This window comes from Cololabis saira, chromosome 17 (assembly GCF_033807715.1).
Source record: "Cololabis saira isolate AMF1-May2022 chromosome 17, fColSai1.1, whole genome shotgun sequence".
In the NCBI taxonomy this organism is placed as follows: domain Eukaryota; kingdom Metazoa; phylum Chordata; class Actinopteri; order Beloniformes; family Belonidae; genus Cololabis; species Cololabis saira.
Genome location: NC_084603.1, coordinates 30,557,279 through 30,582,687, shown reverse-complemented (window position 1 = coordinate 30,582,687; position 25,409 = coordinate 30,557,279). Strand labels below are relative to the sequence as shown.

Below are 25,409 nucleotides of genomic sequence, written 5' to 3'. Positions count from 1 at the left end.
AGGTATCATAGAGATAACTTCTCATTTCAACTAACTGGATCAGCCGTTCCTCATCCATGGCTGTTTCCTACAGCGCTTTCAACCGGCTTTCAATGCGAGCGACAGGAAAAAAATAGAAGAACATTTAAATATCACAATATCAAGCTTGTTTTCTGTTTAGAAACTACAAACATAGGAAGATTACCAGTACTCACCCATCTTTTACTTGTCTCTTTACTGTTTTAGGAGTTATTTTAGGAGTTTCTTTCAGGAGCGCACGGGCGGGTAGTGCGGTGAATAAATGATTGGATGGTTGGTGGTTCGAATCCCGCTCTGGCCCAGTTGCTGTTGTAGTGTCCTTGGGCAAGACACCTTACCCACCTTGCCCCGTGTGAATGTGTCTGAATGTGTGTAAATGTTTGTTGGTGGTCGGAGGGGCCGTTTGGCGCGGAATAGCAGCCACGCTTCTGTCAGTCTGCAGGGCAGCTGTGGCTACAAATGTAGCTACCACCACCGGTGAGAATGTGAATGAATGAATAATGGTCCAAATGTAGCACTTTGAGATTCATTGAATGTAAAGTGCATTACAAGTTAAATTCATTATTATTATTATCTTTTTCCTCAAACCACCATAAAACCCTGGATGAGGGACTTTTATCCCCTGTTTCTCTGCTGGAGTCAGGCGCAATCACACCTTTTCAACAGCAGACATATTTGGAATATATAAATTAAAATAATAATAAAACAGTTTAATTTGCTTGTTCACCTGTTAAGTTTTCTATTTGTACCGTGTAACGATTGCAGCCATCCAGAGAGGCGATTTTCCCGATTTCCCCCCTGGACTTCCACTGCGGTCAAGCCAGCCGTCATTCGTACTTACATGGTCAAATCAGCCGCTCCTAAAACGTGGATAGTTCTGCAGAAGCCTGCACTTTATTCACTTTACTGAGTCAGAAAGACAAAAACAGTATTGTCGCAAATTTCAAATGAGCTGAATTGACTTCCATCAGAAAATGCGTGTAGTGACATGAAAAAAGGCTATGACATTGAATTATTTAAAGATAGAAAATAAGTGTTCTTCCAATAAATTTGCCATCTTGAATGACAAACACAAGATTGTCAAACTCATTTTTAGTGAGGGTCATATAAGCATTGTGTTTGCCCTCAAGGGGTCAGCTGCAACTGTAAAAGGGCTTTCACATAGAGGGCGCACAGCGGTGTGTATGTGCTGCCGTCGCGCAAGGGCGCAAGGCTTTGCCGCCGAGCCCGGCGGCGCGCAACAGGGCGCATGCTGCCGAGCTGCCGCCGGTGTCGCTCAAATTGATTTGTGCGCGACTGTTGTATTTGCACTTTTAAAAAAAAGATTAAAGAAAAAAGAAAAAATTGTGACACAACTCAAAAATATGTCTCTGTGTTGTCTTATTTTTGTGTTATTAAACAGACTCATTGATGAACTTGTTAATATCTTTGTATATTTATTTATTTATTGTATCACTTGCTTTCATAAAGCATTTTTTATGTAGTTTGTAAAGTGCCAACAAAATTTCAGTGTAGAAATACGATGACAGTTAAGAAAAGAAAAGACACAACTGAGAATTACTTTCACTGTATAATTTTACTATGTCTCCCTCTTGTGGCCAGAGTGTGTCAGTGCACATACAAACGCGCACGCACTAACAAACTCATCGCGTATCTTTCTAGGGAAAGTTATTGACTTAGATGCGAAATAAATGTCTGTTTGTGGAAAATCGTGGACAGGAGGCCGAATAAAACACCATTAGTCCAGGGGGGGATTTTGCTAGAGTCAGGTAAATGTTCTGAGGGACTTTTCCTCCAGTCTTAAGAAAGTTAGTCACCTCAGTGCCACATGACACCGACATGACACCCCCCTCCTCGGTCCGTCCAACTGGACCACAACACGTCAACTTTATCTCCCCCGCAGTGTTTGCTTCGACTCACATTTAGCCCTAAGTTTTTCAGCGAAAGCACCCGGTGCGGAGGAAGTGTCTCTCCGGGGAGCAGCATGCGCTCGTTAGCGGGACTGGCGGCCATCGTGGCCGCGGCGAGCGTGTACCTGTACCTGCTGTCCACGCACCTTCCCCCGGGGCCGGGGGGGGACCAGGCCCCTGCAGGGGGGGACCAGGCTGTCCCCGCCGGGGAGGACCAGGCCGGCCCCGCGGGGGAGGACCAGGCGGCCCGGGAGCACAGGTAAAGACACAAACTCCCCTGTGAAGAGGTCTTGCTTAAGCCTGATTTATGGTTCCGCGTTAAATCGACGCAGAGCCTACGGCGTACTGCGCGCGTCGCCGCGTACCCTACGCCGTAGGACGTAAGCGTCGATTTAACGCGGAACCATGAATCAGCCTTTACTTTGGCCTGTTTATCACCTTTTCACTTTAAACTGAAATGCTCTTGTTATGATGTGACGTCACACATTAATGTTGACACCTTTTCCACCAGGCTTATTTCTACTTACACATCTGCAGCACACAGCTGTGGAGACAACTGTAATAATATAAGTAAAGATTACTTTTATGAAGCAATTTATTTATTATTTATACTCAGTCATGTCTATTTTGAAAGGCCAAGGGGGATTTCCTGAGCCAGATGTCCAGAGACCCTTCAGCTGTGTTTACGTTCCCTTTCTGCAAGTTGAACAGGATAGTGTGGATGGAAATTAAGGAATAACTTCAGTCATGTTATATTGCTCGTTGTTTTGTCTGTTAAAGGGCATTTTAAATTGTGTTTAGCATTTCATGCTTTAAAGATAACGTTCTGGAGGTAAAGCAACCGTAGGTAGGTGTATTATTACATGGTGAGGCGTGTAAAGTCAATGGACTAAAAGAAAATGCATGTTTGCAGCAAAATAATTATATAATGTGTGTATGTGTATGTATGTATATATATATATGTATATATATATATATATATATATATATATATATATATATACCGGTGTGTGTGTGTGTGTGTGTGTGTATATATATATATATATATATATGTATATATATATATATATATATATATATATATATATGTATATACATATATATATATATATATATGTATGTATATATACTGTGTGTATATATATATATATATATATATATATATAATAATGTTCCTAGAACTTCAGCCTTTGAGCAATTGCACTGTCAGAATAAATAGATAAATAAATATTTTAGGCGTCTGACAAGACTCAGAAATGTCATTCCACTTAAGTGATAGTCTGATAGTCTGGATAGAATCCCTAAAGACAAACCAAAGTCATCTTAACTTGCTGTTGGTACATAAAGTGTGTAAAAAGGGACTGTTTGTACAGGCAGTGCATTCACCACCACCTTGGTATAAGTCTGCACACGTACTATCAATAAAGGCTAAAAGAGTACTAATATCAGAGGCCTTTTTTTAATTTTATTTTACATCGACTGATAGTAGTTTGCATGACATGGTGATCGCCTTGTATGGACTTACAAGGTGGTGGCGATCCATCCGAACTATCAGTTGTCCGAACTATCAGTTCACTTTCTGTGCACTTAGTTTGTCTGCATGGATCCATCTATCCTTAAGTGGAATGATATTTTTGAATCTTGCAAGAGGCTTAAAATCTGTATTTGTTTTGATTTAGGTTCAATTGCCCTGTGTTAACATTAATAAAACAAACACAATTAGTTCATGTTGTGTTGTTTAGACTCCTTGCCATCTATTAAAAGAGAGTTGTTTCAGCTCTGGAACGGTCCTTTAAGTTTTATATTAAGTTTTTCCACTTAAATATCACAGATTTGAATCAAATAAAAAAACCTCCAACTTATTTTTCTGCATAATATTAGTTTTCAAATCATCATAACTGGGATACTGCTTCTAATAATAATAATAATAATATTAATGTCAGGTATTGTTGCATCAAAATCTGACATGTTCAGTAATAACCTCTCCCTCTCTGTCCCTCCTCGAGTTAAGTACAGATGGAACTGATCGCGTTACTCCTCAGAATGTCTGTGACTCTCGTGGGGTTTAAAAGTCCTCGTGTATCGGTGTGTGCGAGTCTCGAGGCTGACAGTCAGTCAAATGTGAGGTTGCAGAGGGATGATAGAATAACACCAACCTAGACACTCTGCAGCCAAGCATGTGTTTGTGCACAGTAAATTAATATTACTCGCGCTATACTGCTCCTTAATTATTTCACTTGTGCATCCACTGCATGTTTAAACAGGGTTTCCGCGGGGTTTTAAAAAGTATTAAAAAGTGATAAATGAAAATTGCCAAATTTAAGGCCATTAAAAGTGTTAAATTCACTGTCAGAGGTATTATTTTTTTTTAAATTGGTAATTTTTTTTACCTTTTACGTTTTAAGCAGTCTATTTTATTGTCATTCACAAAGTGAAATAAATATGAAAAATCTGGTCAACATCAATGAGTCTATAAATCTGTTCTGTATAGTGTTCTATAGGTCAAAATCTGTATTAATGTTAAAAGGTCCGTGATTAACACTTAATGTTGTGACAGTTTTTTAAAAAAATCTGAAGGTAGTGGAAAAAGGTATTAAATTGGTATTAAATTTAACATAAGGATTGCTGTATAAACCCTGTTAAAGTACCTTAATCTAAACACGACACAAGTTAATACAGGGAGTTAGTTGATTTTGTGTGCCCATTGTTATTGTGTGCTTGTTTGGATGGGCTGTTAAAGACAGATATCAATCAGATTTCTTTAAAAGCAAAGAACAATTATGAAAACAGTATAGAATGATGGAAAACAGTTTTGAGGTAACTTTATAATACTGATAACTGTTGTGAACGACTTTACGCTTGATATCAGTTGCTGGTCAATGACTTCAGGCTTGAAACTCGCTCCGATGAAGAAATAAAATACTCATGCCAACGTGTGAGTGATATCTGCAGAGAGGGGATGTTTATTTTGAGGTCACACATAAGCAAAATGAAAAGTGTCCACAGTGATACATTTCCCTCCTGAATACTGTACATACGTCCGCGCAGCTACACGTGTCTCTGTGCTTTAGCGCCGTCTAACCCGCGGACCAGTGACAGGACAGAATATTAGTCCGCTGGCCAGTAGGAATGAAGAGTGCTGGATGTCAACGCAGCTGGTCGAGGAAGCCGGCAACTTGAGTCTCAGGGCATGGCGGGGTGTTGTTGTTCTGCCCTCTGCTAACGTCTGCAGGCAGCGGCGCTATTTCTGTCCTTGAATCAAATGTATCCAGTTACTCTTCCACTCAGCTTTGCACACACAGGAACATGAAGTAACCCCATCATATTTTGTTGCATGAAGCTCATGTTCTGTTTGGTTAAGAAAACGGTCACCGTCATAAAACACTGCAGAAGTTGTTTTTTAAATTCTGAATTAATGTCCTTTTTTCAGATATTGATTACAGTTAATTATTTAGAAGGTTTATCATAAAAACACTCCCGTCATGCTCTAAAATCTAACTCTCCTTGGACTAATTGTCTATGCCTAGATCTATGAAAATATGAATGAGTCTTATCCTTACCCATCCACCGCTGGCTCACACTCCTGGTTTATGGGGATACATGGCCACAAGTTTATCTTTTGTGATGCATTTAAAAGGATTTCACTGCTGAATTTAAATAAATGAATAAATAAATTAGGAGGTGGAGTTGCACAAAGAGGGTTCTGTGTCAAGACTGTCATGAAATATGCAAAAACATTAGATCAGATCTTACAGCATCTATGTGCTAAATGTTAGAAAAACAAATAAAATTGTCGTCATAAATGAGAGATAGATTCCAACGTGTTGGGAAGCTTTTATTGCAGTAACAGTGTCACGATGACTGCGTGAAACTAGATTTTATCTCTACATGTCCTTCATCTCCTCAGCTTTATGTGCATCATTTTTTTCCGAGACGCACAGGAGAGTTACACAAAAACATTGATAAAATCTCACGTGCTGAGCTGAGCTGAAATAAACCAAATACATAAGTGCAGTTTTACGAGACTAAGTTTGCAAAACATCAGTAAAAGGATGCCAAATGCAAAACTTAGATAAATGTTGAAATGCCAGCTCTGATAAGTCAGCGTCACCCTGCAAGTGGTCTGTGTGTGAAACTCTGGCAGCTTGAATAGTTGCCGTTGCAGCTCCAACGTAGAAATACTCAGTCATGGAGCTGTAGCTGATGTTTGGTGTGGTGTTGTGTGCGTTTCTGTTCAGGCTGAAGTTCCCGTCGGACCTGGAGTCTCTGCGGGAGCTCGCTGAGACGCTCAAATATTATAAACGAGAGAACCACGGCTACGTCCTGCTGCTGTTCTGCAGCGCCTACCTGTATAAGCAGTCCTTCGCCATACCTGGCTCCTCCTTCCTGGTGAGACAGACGGACACTCGGTAACAAGTCATCTTGCTTTGTTATCTCTGAACACCAAGCAACTCTCCCTCCTGTCCTCAGAACATGCTGGCGGGAGCCATCTTCGGGCCGTGGGAAGGGCTGGTGTTGGCCTGCCTGCTCACCACCTCGGGCTCCACGTTCTGCTTCCTTCTGTCCTCCACGTTTGGGAAGCAGCACGTGGTTCACTTCTTCCCTGGGAAGGTGGCCCTGCTACAGAGGAAGGTAGGATCTCTGTGCACCGCTCCCCTTTACAAGACTGGGATGTCAGTTCCATTCATGGTACAATTTCTAGCCAAAACAAGTGGGGACGGTACGGGAAATGTTTGTGCCCTTTCTTCACTGAGACTCCTCCAGATTCCTTGAATCAGTTAATCAATATTGTTCCCTGCAAAGGTGAAAATCTTTAGCTATTTTTCTTAGGCCCATTGTTTTTCTCATGTCGTTTTTTGCTCCCAAAATATTCGATCTATGTGTGCACGCTATTCTTGGGCCAAAATATGATGAAAATCATTTGAAATAATATCTTTCTGTTCAATTTAATTTGCTAATTCCATATTACACCATATTACACCGGTCATGAAATCATTACACTGGCTTCCAGTGAGTGAAAGGATAGAGTTTAAAATCTTACTGCTGGTCTACAAAGACCTGAATGATCTTGGACCAAAATAAATGCTGGATCTGTTAGTTCCTATGAAGCTCCCAGACCCCTGAGCTTCATCTGGATCTGGTTTGTTGTGGTTCCAGAACCAGAACCAAGCAAGGTGAGGCAGCGTTCAGTTATTCTGCTCCTCACCGGTGGAACAAACTTCCTGTAGACCTGAGGTCTGCTCCAACTGTAGATCCTTTAAATCAGGCCTAAAAACATTACTGTTTACTGAAGCGTACTCTTAAAGGAGCATGAGGCAGGATTGAGGCAGGATTTATGAAAATAATTCGTATACGTTTTAAGTTTTCTAGTATAAATGTCAGATGAAGCGTTCCAAACCAAAAAGAATGAGCCCTCTAGTGTATCTCTCCGTTGCCTTGAACAGGCTGTGTGCTGCAAAATGTGCTGCAATTGTGGGGCCGAATTTCCCGCGCTGCCCTGCGGATGTGACGTCACATGACGCTGCATGCGCGTTCTCCCCGTTCTCCCGTGCCGGCTTCACTGTTGGCTGCAGTACCCCTGGCGGCCGTGGTGGTGAAGGGTGGCGCTAGAGAGTCTCATTTCTTAAAAGGAGCCTCATGCTCCTTTAAATTAAATACTTACCTGCTGGACTCTACTGCCCTTATTTTTAACAGCTTGTGCTTTTTATTATTTTACTTCTTTTTTTATCATCTTATTCTTAATTTTTTCAATCTTATTTGTTATTTACTGTCTAATTGTGTCTTGCCGCTTTTAATGTCAATGTAAAGCACTTTGAATTACCTTGTGTTGAATTGTGCTATATAAATAAACTTGCCTTTCCTTGCCTAATTCCCTTTGTCAGACAAATCTTTAGGTTTTTTCATTACCTGACATGTTTCGGCGATCCTTTCGCCTTCATCAGAGTCACAGCGGCAGAGTCTGACAAAAGATCTTGTCTGACAAAAAGAATTAGCTAATTAAATTGTAATCCATAAAAAAAAAGAACTTTATTAAATCATCTTTATGGTCTCTTCTAACTAATTTTCTAGCCTGAAGTGACCTTTTCCCAGCTTTTTCTCCACTTGGTTCCAGGCCAGAAACGCAGCATTGATGTGGAATAAGAAAATATGAAACAGGAGACATCTTTTCATATACTGTAATCTTTTCCAGCTTTGGTGTTTTTAAAGTTTCTTTATCCATTTCATAGTCAGAAGTATAAAATAAACTGCTACAGACTAATTATCTGAGTTAGTTGCTCACAACGGAGCCAAGCCTCGTCTTTGGTGGGCGGAGAGGTTAAACTGAAGCGTTACCATGGGAATGTATAATGTGAGACAAACAATGTGATAGAAGTCGTTTACCAACATTAGGACATAAGTGTCACTCTCACTCATGGATTTTAACTGCACATCTTTCATCCTCTTAACCCTGAGAGTTTCTGTTCTGCAGAAAAATGCTGATTTACCTCTTGATTTTTCAGATTTCCAGCTTATTCTGTTTTTCCATTCCCCACTCCTCATTCCTCTGTCTCTTCCTCCTGTATTATTTCTTTTTCCTGCCTGTGTCAGGTGGAGGACAATCGTAGCAGCCTCTTCTTCTTCCTCCTTTTCCTACGCTTCTTCCCTATGACTCCTAACTGGTTCCTTAACATCACCTCTCCTGTGCTCAACATCCCTTTATCCATTTTCTTCTTCTCTGCGTTGATAGGTGAGCTCACACACACACACACACACACACACACACACACACGGAGCACACAAGTAATGGGGGTGGTGGGAATTTCCCCCCCCTTTGGTTTACACGTCCTACCCTCTGCTAAATTATTTTTATCCTCGGTGGGGACAAAATGTATCGCCCCCACCCAAAGTATTTTCACCATTACATCGTAATTATTAAAAAGTAATAACAACCAAAATACACAGAGTCCGTGTTCATTCTGCTTGTGCTGTGATTTTGATACCGGGAGCGGGTCAGAGGCATCGCGCCCACAGAAAGCAGTTTTATTTTGAAAACCAACCGGATTTCCTTGTATTCCAAAAGTCCGACTTCCGGTCCGCCAAAATAAAAGATAGTCAGTCAAATGAATGAAAAAATGAAAAGAATCCAGAGCAGCATATCCTTATATTTTACAGGATCACAACCAAAAATCCAGAGGAAAAAATGCGACAGAAGATGAAACAAGATGTGACATTGCTGATTGCAGCATCAGCAGTTTTCTGTTAAACTGATATCAAGAAAGAATTAAAAAAATATTATTTTGTTTATTTATTTTTATTTGGCACATTTAAAAACAATATTAGGAGAAAATATTTCTGCAAATGCAGTGGTTTAGTTCATGTTCAAAATAGGCCTACGGCCTACGTTATGTAGCTTAAGTGTAAGGTTTACACAAGAAACAAGTTTTCATATAGCCTATACTGTTGGACCGCTGTTGTGTGGTCATTTTTCTAAATACAAATATTTCTCAAAATTATCCCCCCCCTCTGGTTTTTTCACAAATCGCACCCTGCACACATCCACCAACCAGAGGCTGCTCTCTCCTCCCAGGTCTGATCCCCTACAACTTCATCTGCGTTCGGACCGGCTCCATCCTCTCCCAGATCTCCTCTCTGGACGACATCTTCTCCTGGGGGACGCTGGCTCAGCTCCTGGCCATCGCCGTCATGGCTCTCGTACCCGGAGCGCTGATCAAGCGCTACGGCCAAGCTCACCTCAAGGTGGACGGCATGGACAGCAACGGTACCAGTGAGGCGGAAATCAGGCGGGAGCGCAAGAGGCGATGATTGTGGGGTGAGAAGGGACTTTCATGGGACTTTCAGCCTCTCCACTTGTAGGCATGTGGCCTTTTATCACAGCCAGCCGCGTGAGAGGCTGATCATGCTCGGGGTGCGGTCTGTCCAGAACCGTTCCTCTGATCGTGTTACAACTGGGGAACTGCAACATTAAAACCTAAGATCTCTCAACACTAATGCACTGAGCAAAGACTTGAAGGGAGTTTTCTGATTTGAACAATCACATTTCTTGGACTTCTGTGGAGGAAAAATCTTTCTCTTCTTGTTTTTAAACATATGCAACATTTTCTGACGTCTTAATGAAATGCCTGTTATATAGAGGTAAATATAATATATTTTTAATACTTCTGCTTACAGAGGTAGGTTTTAGGTGGTGGAGTCTCCACTACCTTTTCTTCTGAGATGTTCCTGTTTTGAAATCAGTGTTGCAGCTTTGCACGTCTTCACAGGTGACGTAAATGTTGCAAAATCTGAGGCCAAGTGGAGATGAGATGGACAAGCTGCTTGAGTCTATCCTAATCTGGGTCTGTGATGTCAGTACCCTTCAAATCTGAATTATACTTTTTTAGGCAGCTACACACACAACTAAGCTGTGATATGTTGAGTTAAAACAAACCCAATATAAGCTCTTTAACATAAATTTAGTTTTTCCCAATATGGCCTGTTTAAAAGTCACACAGGTTTAAAGTTTGTTCCTAAAAGTGCAGAATAGTTCACAGCCTGCTGAAAAATTGTAATAACGCAGTAAAGCAGCCTTGAGAATAATTAATGTATTGTTTTACCTTTTTTAAAAAGGATTTTAATGTAGGTTTTACTGTGGCTGAAGTTGATTATTTTAATCATAAATTATTCTGCATATATTCTGCTTGGTTAAATGAAAAATAGTTTTTCTCTCATAAAAACCTAAACCTGGTTTATTATTGACCGTGCTGACTTGGTTTGCAGCTCTAGTGTTTAACATTGTAATTTAACTGACCATGAAAATATGAATTTATTTCTCAGTTTCTTTGAACTAGACCCCCCACCCCCAGAAAAAAAAGTTCCTTTTCAATATCTTCAGTTAGTTTTATTTACATAATCGTGGTAATGAATAATGAATATTAGTTATTTATCTAATAACATTTTTGGTTGTGGTGCTTTAAAGGCACTGATGTGTCAGACAATGACGTGCACCTCTAGTGGAGCAAAGCGGTATTACAAGACATGCAGACCCATTTATAGTCCTTAGCAGTGTTATCATTGGCTCGCTTGTCACCATAGCAGATATATTTACCCACCATGCAGCCAGAACGTATATTGCAACATAAAGCAGCTTTAAAAAGGTGGCAGTGATGATGTTTTCATTGTGAAATATTTCTGTTATTCTCAAATGTTGTAATTGACAGACTGCTGCTCAGGGTTTCTGAGTCTGCATTCAAACATCACAAATGAGACCTTTTTTCCCCGTTCATCCAGCAGGACATCCATGCAAACTATTGCTGCTTCATGTCTTACACTCTGCTGTCTGCTTGAATTATAATAATATGAGATAATGTAACTTTAAACGTGTCTTAAGATTGTGTTTTACTAAAGCACTTGCATACAGAATGTCTTAATGTGTCCTGCGGTTGTATTAATGGATGAGTGAAGAGGTTGTCATCTTCATGTTTTTTTTGTTTTTTTTTTAATCTTCATGTTTTCACCAAAACATCCAACACAAGTAACATCAAATAATTGTTTTGCATCACTTTTCTTTTTCATTTTAAACATCTACGCAGTATAAAGAATAAAACATGTGACTGAAAAAGATGAGGAAAAGTTGCATAAGTTGACCTCACTTTTGATCTTAAAGAACATGAAAATGTTTTCTGTCATTCTTTGAAAGTACTTTTTAATGTTTGAAATGAAAGCATAATAAAACGCTTTTATGGAAGATTGTAGAGCATAGTCTTAAAAAACAGCTTTTTATCAAAAGTATGAATGAGATGTAATCAAAAACAAAAAACTGTTCTGATGGTGGGAAGAAAAAAAACGAGAAAACCTGCATTAAACCAGGAGTGGAGCCCTAATTTTTTTTTTTTTTTTTTAAACTTAATGTAACATTTTAATTACACATACAAGTGAAGATTTTAGTAATGTTGGTGTAACGGCACAAGTTATTTTCATTTATTCAGATTTTTTTTTTCATCTATAGACTCAAATTTTGGCTTTTATCTGCAGTTAGGTCAGTTTTAACTAAGTAACATTAAATAAATAAATCAGGGGTTTTCTTTAACATCGCACTACAGAATCAGTCTGAAGTATTTTTATCTTGTGCGTGTCAGTTTTTAAGGGCTTCATGTGCAGTGGAGGAGCAGATTTGTGTTCTCTTTGACCAAATCGCTGGGAAAACAGTCTTTTCAAATCATTTCCTCAATCCATCATGTTGCATATCATCAGTTTTGTGTGTGTGTGTGTGTGTGTGTGTGTGAGATGCACAATAAAATCTTTATTGTCTGTTTTTGCTTTTATTGGGACACATTTAAATATGATTTTACAACTGAATCAACATCTGTTTGTCTGGTGACGGTGAAGTGCAGAACTTTCGGATGCAAACAATATTTTAAATCGTGCTTTTGCTGTTGTTGACTCATACAAACACTTTGTAAACAAAAAGGTCCAGTGTAACACTCGTGTGACGACACGCACCTCACCCTAACATCTCTCCCCCGTGCACACACTCAGTTTTAGCAAACGCACACCTTCACATCGACTCACGTAGTCAAGAAAAAACAAAACAAAAAAGTCACATTTTTAAAACAAATGTAAACGAAAATCTGATGTTAACAAAACTAAAGATTCACAGTCACTGAAACTACACCTGCATGTTTGTGGGAGACCTTTGATGAAGGAAACATTTACCGTCTTACACCTTATACCACAGTTTTTCTCAGACGTGAATATCTGCTTACGTTTCATAGAAATAATAAAAATCTGGCTGTTGTGTACTGATCGTTTACTGTGGACGAGCCTCGACAAAGAAAAAAAAGAAGGAAAATGCAACACATTTTCTCCTTCACAGCCAGCGTTTGCTTCTCCCTGGTCTGGTATTTTCTATATGCGTACAACCGTGACATCATCCTGTAAACATTGTAGGATTTAGCAAATCAGCAGCAGCCAGACAGGCAAACCACATCTGTAAACAAGTAGTGTTTCTTGACAAAAGAGAATAATACTATTATCAACTGCACTATTGGCCTTTAAAATGAACCGATATGCGTGTTGTTATGGCAACTGCATGCTTTTGTCTTCTGAACTTCAGGTTCAACACAGCAGCAGAATAATCATTGAGTTAAAGTCTGGCCAGGGATGGATTTTCTCACCAAGCTGAAGCCAGATCTGGTTAAAAAGGCAACTCAGCTCCTTTTACACAATGCCTAAATAAACAAGTGAGAAAAAGACTGACAGATGCGAAGATGAAGATCTTCTGCTGCTTTACCACAATAGAAATATCTAGTGACTTGCATAATTAAAGACGTGAGGAACATGGTTGTTCGGTGCAAAGGTTTCCGCACTGAGCAGACGGCCGCACTGCTGAGTCATGCAAGTCGTCAGCGTGAACCAGCAGCAGCATGCAAAACAGTAACGGGAAAATCCAGGGGGGGTTTATGACACTTGAAGGAAAACTAAATCTAGGGCAAGAATGGAGCCAGTTTTAGTCAGCGGCACCACCAGGTCGTTTAGTGTTTTCACTCCCGGCCCACAAACGTCACGAGGGCCAGGGTTTACTTAAAAATATTTATATTCATTCTTAAGGAATCTGCTGGTATACAGCACTCTGTCAAAAAAACGAAAAACTTGGAAGCAGGTTGAAGTTGGCTCCCCCAGAAATAAATCCATCAGTTCAATCAGAAAAAGAAATATAAATCAAAAATGGCTGTAAGGGGTCAAACTACCAGTAAGCAGGAAGCTTCCTTTTCTTTTAAAAACAGTGATTGATGACTGCCTTTATTGGTTTTCCTTAATAAATCACCTCTCTTACCTGCAATACTGTCTCATGGTGGTTGGGCTCATTTTTGGACTTGACTACCAGGAGTGGCCTTGGACAAATATGAAACATTTGCTCCTCAAAAATACAGATCTATGTGAGAAAACGGGATTCTGCAGGAGATTTGCGCAACTCTCATACAATTCAGTCAGTGTTCAGCGAGCAGTGGAAAAACGGCACCGTAAGGCACTTCCGCTATGGCTCGCAGCAGCGGCGGCTGCTGCTTGTGAAGCTCGTTACTTCTCATCCTTTCCATTCTCTCAACCTCAGCCATCGTCACATGTTCTGGGATCTTCTCTCCCTTCTGGAAAGTGGTACAGCAGGGCGGGCTGGTCCTCGAAGCCGCGCTCGCCCGTCAAGTCTCGGATCACTCCTCCCTGCTGCAGGCGAGCGCCGTAGAGCCGGGCCTCGGCTCGGGCAGCACACAGTCCTCGCTCCACGAGCCAGTCCACCAGGTCGCTGCCTCGAAACAGCATCGGGCTCGAATCTAAATCATGCTGGTGTAGAAGATGAGGACGGGCAGGATCGTGAGCTTGATTAGACTGTGGCTCCTCATGTGCATTAAGAGTGGAGACGCCTGCCTGGTCCCCGGCCGCCGGGCTGGACTCGGACACGAGTGCAGCCCGGTCACCGGAGTCGGCTGAAGTGGGATTTTGGTGCAGATTTTGTGGCTGGTGGTGAGGTCGCTCCTCAAGATCCTGGTTTGTGTTTAGGTACTGGATATGATGGGACGTTGAATCTTCCTCCAGCCCTCCTCCAAACCTGCGACAATCAGAGGAAGGATTCACCAGTCGAAGGGTTCGCACCCTCCCCTGAGCCACTACAGGCCGACGTGGAGGAGAGGAAGGGAAATGCCCAAGCAAGGGGAAGCACCGAGAGGTAAATGAAAAAGAAAGCAAGGAAAATTAATTAGAGAAAATAGAAAAGAATTGCTGAAATGTTGTTAGAACAGCAAAGAATAGCATTCAAGACTTTTTTTAAACTGGCATGTAGGCAAAACAAAAAAAGATCTAAACTTCATGGCTTGACTTCATAGCATTTAAGACGAAAATAGGACAGAATGTGTCATGCAAGAACAAAGATAAAAAGTCAAGACTAAAAATAGAGTCCAGGGTGACCTGAAAGCATTGTGCGTAGCATCATGCGTAAATAACTCCTTTTTTGCACATGTAAATTATATGGAAGAGTATTAGGGCCATGCAGGAGAAGAAATATTGGAGAGGGGAAGATTTTTTTTATTGTGCACTTCGAGAAAAAAGTCGAAATGTCGAGAAAAAAGTTGAAATGTCGAAAAAAAGTAGAGATTAATGTTGATGTACAATTTTGAGAAAAAGTCGAAATGTGGTGAAAAAAGTCGAAATGTGGAGAATAAAGTTGAAGTACAATTTCGAAAAAAAGTCAAAATGTTGAGAAAAAAGTAGAAATGTTGTGAATAAAGTTAAAATGTTGAGAAAAAAGGCTAAATTTCAACTTTATTCACAAAATTTGGACTTTATTCTTGAAATTGTATTTCAACATTAATCTCGACATTTCGACTTTTTTCTCGAAGTGCACAATAAAAAAAAAATCTTCCCTTAAATATTTTTTTCTCCTGCATGGCCCTAATACTCTTCTGTAAAATTAAGATATCAAGTGTTAGTAAGGATGAAATTCTTTGTTTTGTTGTTTTGTTTAAACTTCTCTTGAAGTGTCGTTTTTTACATGTACAAAAATAAAAAAAAACTCATGAATATTCACTGCATAACATGCGAATGTCACGTGAGAATTTTAATAAAATCTCCTTCTTTTCAAACAGAGAACCAAACCTCCTGTGTAACGTGCAAATGCCACGTGCACTTACCTGCGTGTGTGTACGATGTCTTGCACACACTGATCCTTGTGGTATCGGACAAACTGTGTACAGGTGAGTCTGACCTCCTCCGGCACGGCGGACGGACTGGGCTCCTCGCCGTCTCTGCCCTGCCACAGGCTGAGCAGCCTGAAACACACCAAGCTTTACCCAGCGCTCGTCTGACCCGCACTCTCAACGGACCAGCCCAACACTCACCTCTTCTTGAACGGCAAGATGATAAGATGTCTGTCCAGGCCAAAGATCCCAAACGACAGGAAACCCTGCGGCAACAACAGAAATCATGCTGTAACAGCAGAAGTGTCAGGTAACTAAGTACAAATACTTTGTTACCTTACTTAAGTAGAAATTTTGGTTATCTATACTTCACTGGAGTAATTATTTTTCAGACGACTTTTTACTTTTACTCCTTACATTTTCACACAATTATCTGTACTTTTTACTCCTTACATTTTAAAAACAGCCTTGTTACTCTATTTCATTTCGGCCTTTAAAAAAAACTATCCAGTTAAATTGCTCCATCCGGATAGAGTGAATTTGGTTGTGGTTGTTTCAGATGTTCTTGTCCAGTTTTGTTCTTACATCCGTTCCCTCAGATTCCTGCAACTAAACTTGGATGTACATTCCAATAAAGGTTAGGATAAATGAACATTCCTCTGTAGTTTGACTTTTTGCACTATTACAATACTTATAGGCAACTAGTCATCATATCTCCTGCTCTCTGAAACACATGTTAATGCTCAATAGTACACATATATGCTTCTTTAATATATTTGCATTATACTAAGATGCTTCATTTTCAATGGCTTTTGTCCTTAATGGCTTTTTTCCCCCTTACATTACTTTTACTTTTATACTTTAAGTAGTTGTGAAACCAGTACTTTTATACTTTTACTTGAGTAAAAATCTTGAGTTGATACTTCAACTTCTACAGGAGTATTTTTAAACTCTAGTATCTATACTTCTACCTGAGTAATGAATGTGAATACTTTTGACACCTCTGTGTAACTGTAGGAGACGCAGCCTAATCGTCTTCTCTGCACACGTAACGCTCACGTGTTCTCCCGCGCTTACGGAAGTACAAAGAGACAACACTCAGTGGTACAGTACCTGTCCATAGTTCGCTACAGCGCAAAAGAACTGCAGTTCCAGGTAAAGTCTTCCTGGGTCTTTGTTGAACAACCACCACAGACAACTGGACAAGTTCTGCACACAGAAATCACAAAAGTCACAAATCACCGGTCAGCCAAGAAAGCCACCAAAAGGTGGCTTTCTTGGCTGACCTTTTTAAAGAAAATATTATCAAACTGAATAGTCAAGTGTGGTGCAAAAAAACAAACAAAATAATAAATCAATCTTGGCAGAAGCTGCAGACAAGTTTTGCCGCTCAGCATAAATAAATCTGTGTCACACTCCTCAGTTTTTAACATCATCTTGATGGAAGAATGTTTTAATATGTCTTGATAATAAATAACCTTTCATCACCTCATTAAAGTCTCACATATATTCAGTTTTATTCACATGGTTGCTATTATAATACAAGTTGTCTCTAGGCATTTTCCAGAGACCAGAACAAACAATGGCAGGTAAAACCTCCCCTGGTGGGAGAAAACAGCAGAGACGTGAATGGTCTCCTCCGTACCGCCAGCAGGCTGACGATGAGCAGCAGACTGAGCAGGACGTGTCTCACGATCTGTCTGTCGTCCGTGGTCGGAGGTCCAGGCGGGGGCAGGTTCAGCGGCTGCTCGGAGGCCGACGAACTCTGCGGCTGCGCGTCACACGCCGCCCCACCGTGGCCTGGTGAGCAAACGCAGATTTTAATTGAAATTCCAGCGTGACTAAAAAAAAAAAAGCTTCTTACGTCATCTTCTACTGAACTGACCTTCTTTGAGCTCCTGAACTTTGTACTCTTTGCAAAGACTATTTTACCAATTTTAAATACTCAACAGGCAAAATAAATCCAAAATTAAACTCCCCTACTCTGACTATAGTTGGGTCTTTGTTGAGGTTATTTAGATACATTAATAGTAGTCAGAATAAATCTGCAGAAAAAAAAAGTCACAAAACACGGATATGACTAGTCTCTTTATTTATTCGTACATTTTCACTGTTTATCTGTATTACTCTCAAATGTATGTTTTTATCATTTTAGGTCTGTGCAGCCCATCTGATTTTTTTTTTAAATGTTTTTTTGTTGTTGTTTTTTCACTGTACTTTATTTCTATGTTCAGGACCCCAGGGACACTAGAGGCACATTTGTGCTTCTAATGGGGATCTTTAAATAAACTAAACTACACAAGTTACTCCGTGTGAGAATGACTATAAAATGAAGAAATTAATGTGTTTCTTCTCCCTGTTCATGCATGGATACATTCAAATGTACCTTTGAATAGATAGCAGTAAACATTTGAATAAAAAGTATTTGTTACCTGTGCTGTTTGAGTGCTCCCTCTGCGTGCTGGCTATCATGTCAGGAATGTTCTGAAGAGGAGAGAAACCGTGGAGCTCTGTGCAACAAAACAACAGAAACACCAACTGATTACCTGACAGCTATCGACAGGTTACAGATATACACTCATTCATCCCAAGCAGGGCTTGATCGTCTCTTCAACGCGTCCAGACTGAGACAGACATGCAGAGCAGTCGTACCTGAGTTAATGCTGCAGGCAGGTGAGTTAGCCGTCTGTCCATTGGTCTGCTGCTGTGGATCCTCCAGGCCTCCGGGGGCTCTCTGCTCGTCAGTGACGGCCGTTACGGCCGCTCTGTTCAGGGCCTGGTAGCCGGGCTGCTGCCTGTCACCCTGGCTGAGACCCATCAGGGAGATGGCACCAAGGACCAGGCTCACAGCCAGAACCACTGCAGAGGTGATGATCTGAGAGGGACGACAGGAGAACAAGAATTCAAACTCCTGGACAGAATATTGTCACTGAAGATCAGGAAACCTCTACGGTTAAATGAAATGACATGTATTTGAAGGGTTTTTCTGGTGCACAAGTGTCACTATGATTCCTAATGGCATAACAATAAACTTGATATTTAAAGGGGACCTATTATGAAAAACAGGTTTTTTCTTGCTTTAACATATATAAAGTGGTCTCCCCTCAGCCTGCCAACTCAGAGAAGGAGGAAAGCAACCAAATTCTGCAGTGTCTGTACAGCCGCCCAGATGATCCATCCAGATGATGTGACTTCTACGAGCCGTTCAGATGCGGTGCATTTTCGTTACGTAATCAAAATGCAAACCACGGCCACAACTATAAAATCGTGTAACTGCATGCGAGCGTCCGACTATCGCATCGCACTGCGTGACATCGGACGCTCTCTGTCCATCTCCCTCGAGCAGCTGCCACTTTATTGAGGTTTTTGTAGTGAAATGAGGAGGAATCATAGAGATAACTTCTCATTTCAACTAACTGGATCAGCCGTTCCTCATCCGTGACCGTTTCCTACAGGGCTTTCAACCGGCTTTCAACGCGAGCGGCAGGAAGAAAATAGAAGCAGGGTGTCCGACAAATGTTCAGCTCAAAACGGCGCAGCGGCCAGTTAGGACAGTCCAATAGAAAATAAAGCAATGGAATTGATTTTGTAGCGTAGCGGTGTATCTTGTCATTCAGGCAGCCAATCAGCACAGAGCCTCATTATCATAGCCACGCCCACTCAGAATCCCGAATAGTAATGAGGTTAGAGAATGGGAAGATAAAGACATGGTTTAGAGGCTGAATTTCTAATTTATTTAGCAAAAACAATCAAAAGCTTGTTTTTAAGACATTCAAGGCCTGTTTAAAATAGGTATTAGATGCCATAATAGGTCCCCTTTAAGATAAACAGAAGACAGGAAAAACCCAAAACCAGTTAGGACTAAGAAGCTGAATCTGATATGAAGTTGCAGAAGCTGCTCCAACCTGAGCTCTGCCGTAGAAGAAGGCTGAGTCGATGGTGTCTGTTCTCTCTCCTAATATCAGCAGACCCCCGACCATCAGGAAGGGAACACTGCAAAAACAAACACTTTTAACATCACACAAGTCAGCAAACCTGCTGTTACTTCCACTTCATAGAAGATCATCTTTCCTTTTGTCAATACAAGAATTGTGTTATCATTGAAACAGTGTGATCATTTGTTTCTTGTTCTCCGTGTGACGACATACCCCCAACCCAGAACCATGAAAACTCCTGGCCGGAGCCTCAGCAGATCATCTCTGTTGATCAGAGCCAAACACAGAGGGATTAAACCTGAAGAAAAACAACACGGACATTTGTGTTAACAAACTAAAACACAATTTGTACTTCTGGTGCTTCATCCTTACAGATATATACGCGTACCTGTCCAGACGTATGTGCTGTACAGAGACCCGTACAACAACGTGAAGGTGAGGATTTTACCGAGGAGGTTGTCCTCTTGTTTGACCAGGAAGTTCCACAAGATCATACTGATGCAAACTAAAAACTACAGAGTGAATTACAGAGTTAGGAACAGAAGGGCAGATCAGTTAACACGTCATTCATTAGTAGCTCCGACAAAACAATAATAAAAAATCCAAATATTTCTAAAATAAAAATCATTTGTCACCTACATAATGTTAAAAAGTGGTGACAAAACAAATACGGACCTGAGCCAGGAAAAGATTCAGCACAAAGAGGTGAGGAAGTCTGTTAAACTTCCTGCTGAGCAACATGACCACGATGGTCCACACCTGAGAAAAGACATCACAGGTGTTCATGTTTCAACTTCTTTCTTCTTCACGTTGAGACATTTGGCTTGTTTTTACTCTATATGCACCAATTAGTGCTTGAAGCCTGTAATATTCTTTTTTTTCCCCCCCACATCTAGTGGAAAACACAAACAATGGGCTTAATTCATGACATGTCAACAAACAGGCTTACCAGCGCTACGAGGCAGATGATGCTGATGTTGAAACTAACGTTTTCCAGCTCCGTCACCAGGGGGGTCGGGTCCATTAAAGGGATGGTCAACAACCAGGCTGACACGTATATGATTGGTGCGGACAGAAATGTACTGATCACCATCCCTGATGTTACCTGATCAAAGAAAGACAAAGACTGAGTTAGAAACATTGCTGCAGCATTTCATGACAAAAATCAATCGTATTTTAAGATAAGATAGTCCTTTATTACTCCCTCAATGGGGAAACTCACATGTTAGCAGCAGTACAGTACACCACACACACACACACACACACACACACACACACACACACACACACACACACACACACACACACACACACACACACACACACACACACACACACACACACACACACACACACACACACACACACACACACACACACACACACACACACACACACACACACACACACACACACACACACACACACACACACACACACACACACACACACACACACACACACACACACACACACACACACACACACACACACAGGGAAGGGGGTAAAAATTTCAATTTCAATAAGGGGAAGGTGGCTCAGTTGGTAGAGCGTTCGCCCATGAACCTGAAGGTCAGTGGTTCGAACCCTAGTTCCGCCTGTGTCCACCAAAGTGAATCCCCACACACTGAATCCCCCGGTTGCTCCCGGTTGTCAGGCCAGCGCCGTTGTCTATGGCAGCTCCGCCGACGACCGGTGTGTGAATGTGTGCGTGTGTGGGTGAATGTTTGCAGTGTAAAGTGCTTTGGGGCTGTAGGAATACAGCTGGAAAGCGCTATATAAGTGTAAGCCATTTACCATTTACCATAATTCAATCATACTTTCAGACAATCATAATTTCACAGGACTTCAAAGTAACTTGCGCATATGGGTTTAAATTACCATAAATACAGAAACATGTGATGTTGAGTGTTTATTTCTTAAAAAAGAGGCACGTTATCACTGTAATAGAATAATGTGACCGAGCAGGACAAACATGTGAGGACCCTCAGACGGCAATGAATAGTAAATACTGTGGATGCAGCAGAACGGCACATAACTACCAAAACATATTAATCTTGTGCTTTGCATTTATATACACAGCAATAATCACATTATTGCTGTATTCTTTCATGTGACCAAGTCAAGAAATAGGCACAGCACATACACACACAATAGGGAAATAGAAAGCTTAACGAGAAAAGTAATGTTTTAAGCCCAATGGTGTATTATTCCCTTTTTAGTACTAATTAATGCATTTACCATTCCAGATGTTTAAAATATTGTGTAATTGGGATGGTAAAAATCTTAATTATGACTGGTTACACTTCATTGCATTTAAAACTTTAAAACTGGTAGGGTCTTAGTTGTACTATGATGTACTTCAACCGTTGTCTAGTTTCTGGGGCCTTCTCTCACTTCAGATGTTGTTATTTTCTGCTCCGACAGTCAGGCCAGTCGATGGAGTCAACTATGGATAAAGGTTAGAATATCGGTCTAGGTTGAAGGGCTTTCATGTTCAAATGAAAAATCTAATTTTGTTTATGAAATAACACAGTAAAAAAACATCTACTTCTTTAATATACTGTATACTGTGTTGAATTTCATTCAAACATTGAGCTTCTTTCTCAACAACCTGCTTCCAGTACAATAATACACCACGGACACCATTTTTGTCTCCGATTCCGACGTATGTTCTCACAGATTGCAAACCCCAAAATATATAAATATATTTTTTTACTTCCATGGAACTGTGGTGGAAGAAAAATTAAATTCAACCAATTATGTCACGTATATCATGCAGTTTAAGTACATCTGCAGGACTTACCACCTCTAACTCCAGGTTGTAGTGTCCGGCATAGATGGCCACACTGGGTGCAGTTGGGAAGACTCCGTACAAGAAAGCAAAGTTGGACAAACTTGTGTGGTTGGCACTGGTGCTGTTGACCCCAACGTCCAGAATATCCACCATGTCTTTGCAAACCAGCGGCATAACAAGGCTGGAAACATGACATTGAGACAGAAAAAAAAAAAAAGCAAATGAAGCGGAAATGCTTTGATGCCTGTACTGAACTCCATGCAAGTCTTACTTACAGTTTGGCTGTTATGAGGAGTATCAAGGCCACTCCATCATCTCTGGTTAGTTTTCTAAGCTGGCCGACCTGCGACACAAAAAAAACAGACAGCTCACGTAACAGTTGGTTCAACGTTCATGCAAAAATAAAAACAAAAAAAAAAATGGTTCCAACTCACCATAGTGAGGCCGAGGTAAAACAATGCTGCGCCTCCAAAAGAGTTGGCTAAACCATCTATGAACTCTAACAGCACGGCAGGAATCTGCTGGCCCAGGACGAAGTGGGAGATGAGTCCCACTATCACCATGAACACTATTGGGTTCTTCATCACCTTGAGGGGTGACAGCAAGAGTTATACAAAAATTAATAAAAAAATGAATTCCTGAAAGTAGTATGAATAATGTTGGATCAACAGACAGATGTCTAAACACTTATGGATTAGGGCTGGGCGATATATCGAGATTTTAATATATATCGATATATTTTCAAACGCGATATGGTACGAGACAATATCGTTTATATCGATTTTTAAATTATTTTTTTTTATGATTTTGATATAGCTTACCGGTATTTTGTGACAAATTGACTTGAATGTTTTATTTGAGATTTGCACAAATGTTTTGTTATTTGCACAACTGTCAACCTAAGTGTAAAAGTCTGCCTGTTACTGTCTACATTGTATTAATTGCCCAGTGTATTTTAATTTAATTGTTATGCAGGAAAGGGATATTTGTTTTATTTTATTCAAGAAGCATTTTTATTCTATATATGCAGGCAGTTTATTTTTATTTCATTTGTTTTATACATTTTGATATTGTGCAGACCTCTGTTAATAAAGGAACCTGTGTGACATTTGGCACGAGGCTTTGTATTAAAACTGATTTTTTTTTAAGGGTTTGCCTCAGAAAAAAATGAAGCTAACAGAGATGCTATGCTATAATGCTTTGGGGGAAACCCCAATTATGGCACAGAAAAAATATCGATATATATTGAGTATCGCCATTTAGCTAGAAAATATCGAGATATGACTTTTGGTCCATATCGCCCAGCCCTATTATGGATACCTGTAAAACTACAACTCCCAGAATGCCGAGGCTGCTGCGCTGTGAGTGGCTGGTTTGCTTCCAACGCTGCACCTCACAAAGGGCAAAGCCGATTGGATTGAGAAGCATGAGGGAGACTGGGGCAACTAGGTATATATACTGGAGATATTCTGGATATGTGCTTCGATACAAAGCGTCAACTAGAAGAGCGGACACAGAGAGACATGAAGAAATGTTAGGAAATTTCTCTTTTGGCAAATCTGTTGGCTCTAATGACGGCATCCGTCTTACCTATCGGGTATCCCAAGGCAAAGTCATTACTCTGGGTAGCAAAGATGGCGTAAAGACCGGCCTTGCTGTATCTGCTGTCTGGACTGGCCACCATGAGTGTTAGTGCACAGACCAGCGTAAACACTGCAACCTTCACACAAGATGAGATTATGTTGGTCAGGTCATGTTTGCGCCACAGCAAAGTCTCACGTGAATTCACCAGGACTTTTTAACACGTCGGTCAACCTTTTAGTAAACACACCGACAGTTTGTAAAGGCTTGACAGTTCTGGCACAAACCTTTGCAACCAGGACGCTCCAGAAGAAAGCCCATATTACATCTCCAAAGTCCAACAGCACCATGTTTTTAAAGAGCAGAGCTGGAAGTGCAAATTTAGAAACAAAATTCCCCAAACCCTTCGCCTGACTCTGTGTGATGATATCAGCTCTGTGGGGAGAAATGGGGAAGAAACGTAATCTCTTTAAGGTTTAACCTTTCAATTCAGTCACAAACACGAGTCTCACAGACACCGGTGTAATTGCAAACCCCTACCTGCCTGCTATATACCCGCACAGTATGATGCCAAAGCACTCCAGGAGGGCCGGAAACAGCTTATCAATGGACATGTGGGGCCCAGCAGCAGATCCCACAGGGGTGTTGTGGGAGATGTTCTTCCCATGGATCAATACATAGCTGTTGGTCTCCATGGTGATGATGGGCGGATGAGACGGTCACGTGATGAGCATCCACTATGCAGTCAAGAAACAATCAGGCAAAACTCAGTCAAAAGATGGGCATAAGTTTAATCTGTTAATCAAATTTAGAGTTTTTGATTGGAATTCCATATTTATTTATTTTTTTAATGTATGTATTTTTCTCTAACAGTTTAAAATGGGAGCTGTTGGTGAATGATGCCCAGAATCTGCAGCTCCGCATCTGTATTAGCAGTGTTTGCTGTCCAATTGCAAGTCCTTTGCATAATATAAATACATATGTACATTTATAATATAAAAATAACTGCAATGCCAGGTAAAAAGACAGAAAGAGCAGCCGGGCATCTGTCACGGCTCCCTTGCACTGTGAAGCCTGAATTATGGTTCTGCGTTAAATCGACGCAGACCCCACGGCGTAAGGTAAGCGGGGACGCGCACCGACTCTACGTCGATGTAACGCAGAACCATAAATCAGCCTTTAGCGCTAACACATCCGCATGCTAAAAACAAACCGGAGGGCGCGGTACCCTCCACAACTGCTATCATCCTTACATTCATTGCACCGGGTTTATCAGTCCTATTTCTTACCTCTGTGTGTTAGCCGACCATCATTGCACTGCGAAGCGTAGTTAACAGAAGCAGCTTGTGTTTGTGTGTTCGGGCTGAGGACAGACAGGTGCTGCTCTAACAGCTGCACGGACTGGACACGCGCCCCACAAGACTGACGGCTGGCCCAGCCAATCAGACCTCAGATACACCTCTGAGCTCAACTGTGATTGGATAAGAGAAAACTATGACTAAAT

At 40.9% G+C, this 25,409-nt stretch overlaps 2 protein-coding genes across 3 annotated transcripts; one reads left to right on the top strand and one right to left on the bottom strand.

The window, feature by feature from the left end:
* The first annotated feature begins 1,670 nt into the window (after positions 1-1,670).
* LOC133463285 (transmembrane protein 41A-B-like) lies at positions 1,671-12,192 on the top strand. The gene is made up of 5 exons (XM_061744747.1): positions 1,671-2,187; positions 6,167-6,317; positions 6,399-6,560; positions 8,517-8,655; positions 9,496-12,192. Exons 1-5 carry the CDS (start codon positions 2,003-2,005, stop codon positions 9,729-9,731), a joined length of 873 nt encoding a protein of 290 aa, XP_061600731.1. The 5' UTR covers positions 1,671-2,002; the 3' UTR covers positions 9,732-12,192.
* gpr155b (G protein-coupled receptor 155b) lies at positions 11,930-25,331 on the bottom strand. Of its 2 annotated transcripts, none has more exons than XM_061744745.1 (20): positions 25,195-25,300; positions 24,446-24,644; positions 24,193-24,340; positions 23,915-24,044; positions 23,645-23,823; positions 22,759-22,911; positions 22,600-22,667; positions 22,334-22,505; positions 20,477-20,632; positions 20,203-20,286; positions 19,916-20,039; positions 19,741-19,825; positions 19,498-19,585; positions 18,245-18,467; positions 18,025-18,102; positions 17,238-17,392; positions 16,706-16,801; positions 15,794-15,858; positions 15,587-15,724; positions 11,930-14,508 (listed from the first exon to the last, which is right to left on the bottom strand). In XM_061744745.1, exons 2-20 carry the CDS (start codon positions 24,598-24,600, stop codon positions 14,013-14,015), a joined length of 2,793 nt encoding a protein of 930 aa, XP_061600729.1. In that variant the 5' UTR covers positions 24,601-24,644; positions 25,195-25,300; the 3' UTR covers positions 11,930-14,012. The 2 variants fall into 2 exon arrangements, with proteins under 2 accessions (XP_061600729.1, XP_061600730.1); XM_061744746.1 differs by having other exon boundaries at positions 14,371-14,566; positions 24,446-24,642; positions 25,195-25,331.
* Between the last annotated feature and the right edge of the window lie 78 nt (positions 25,332-25,409).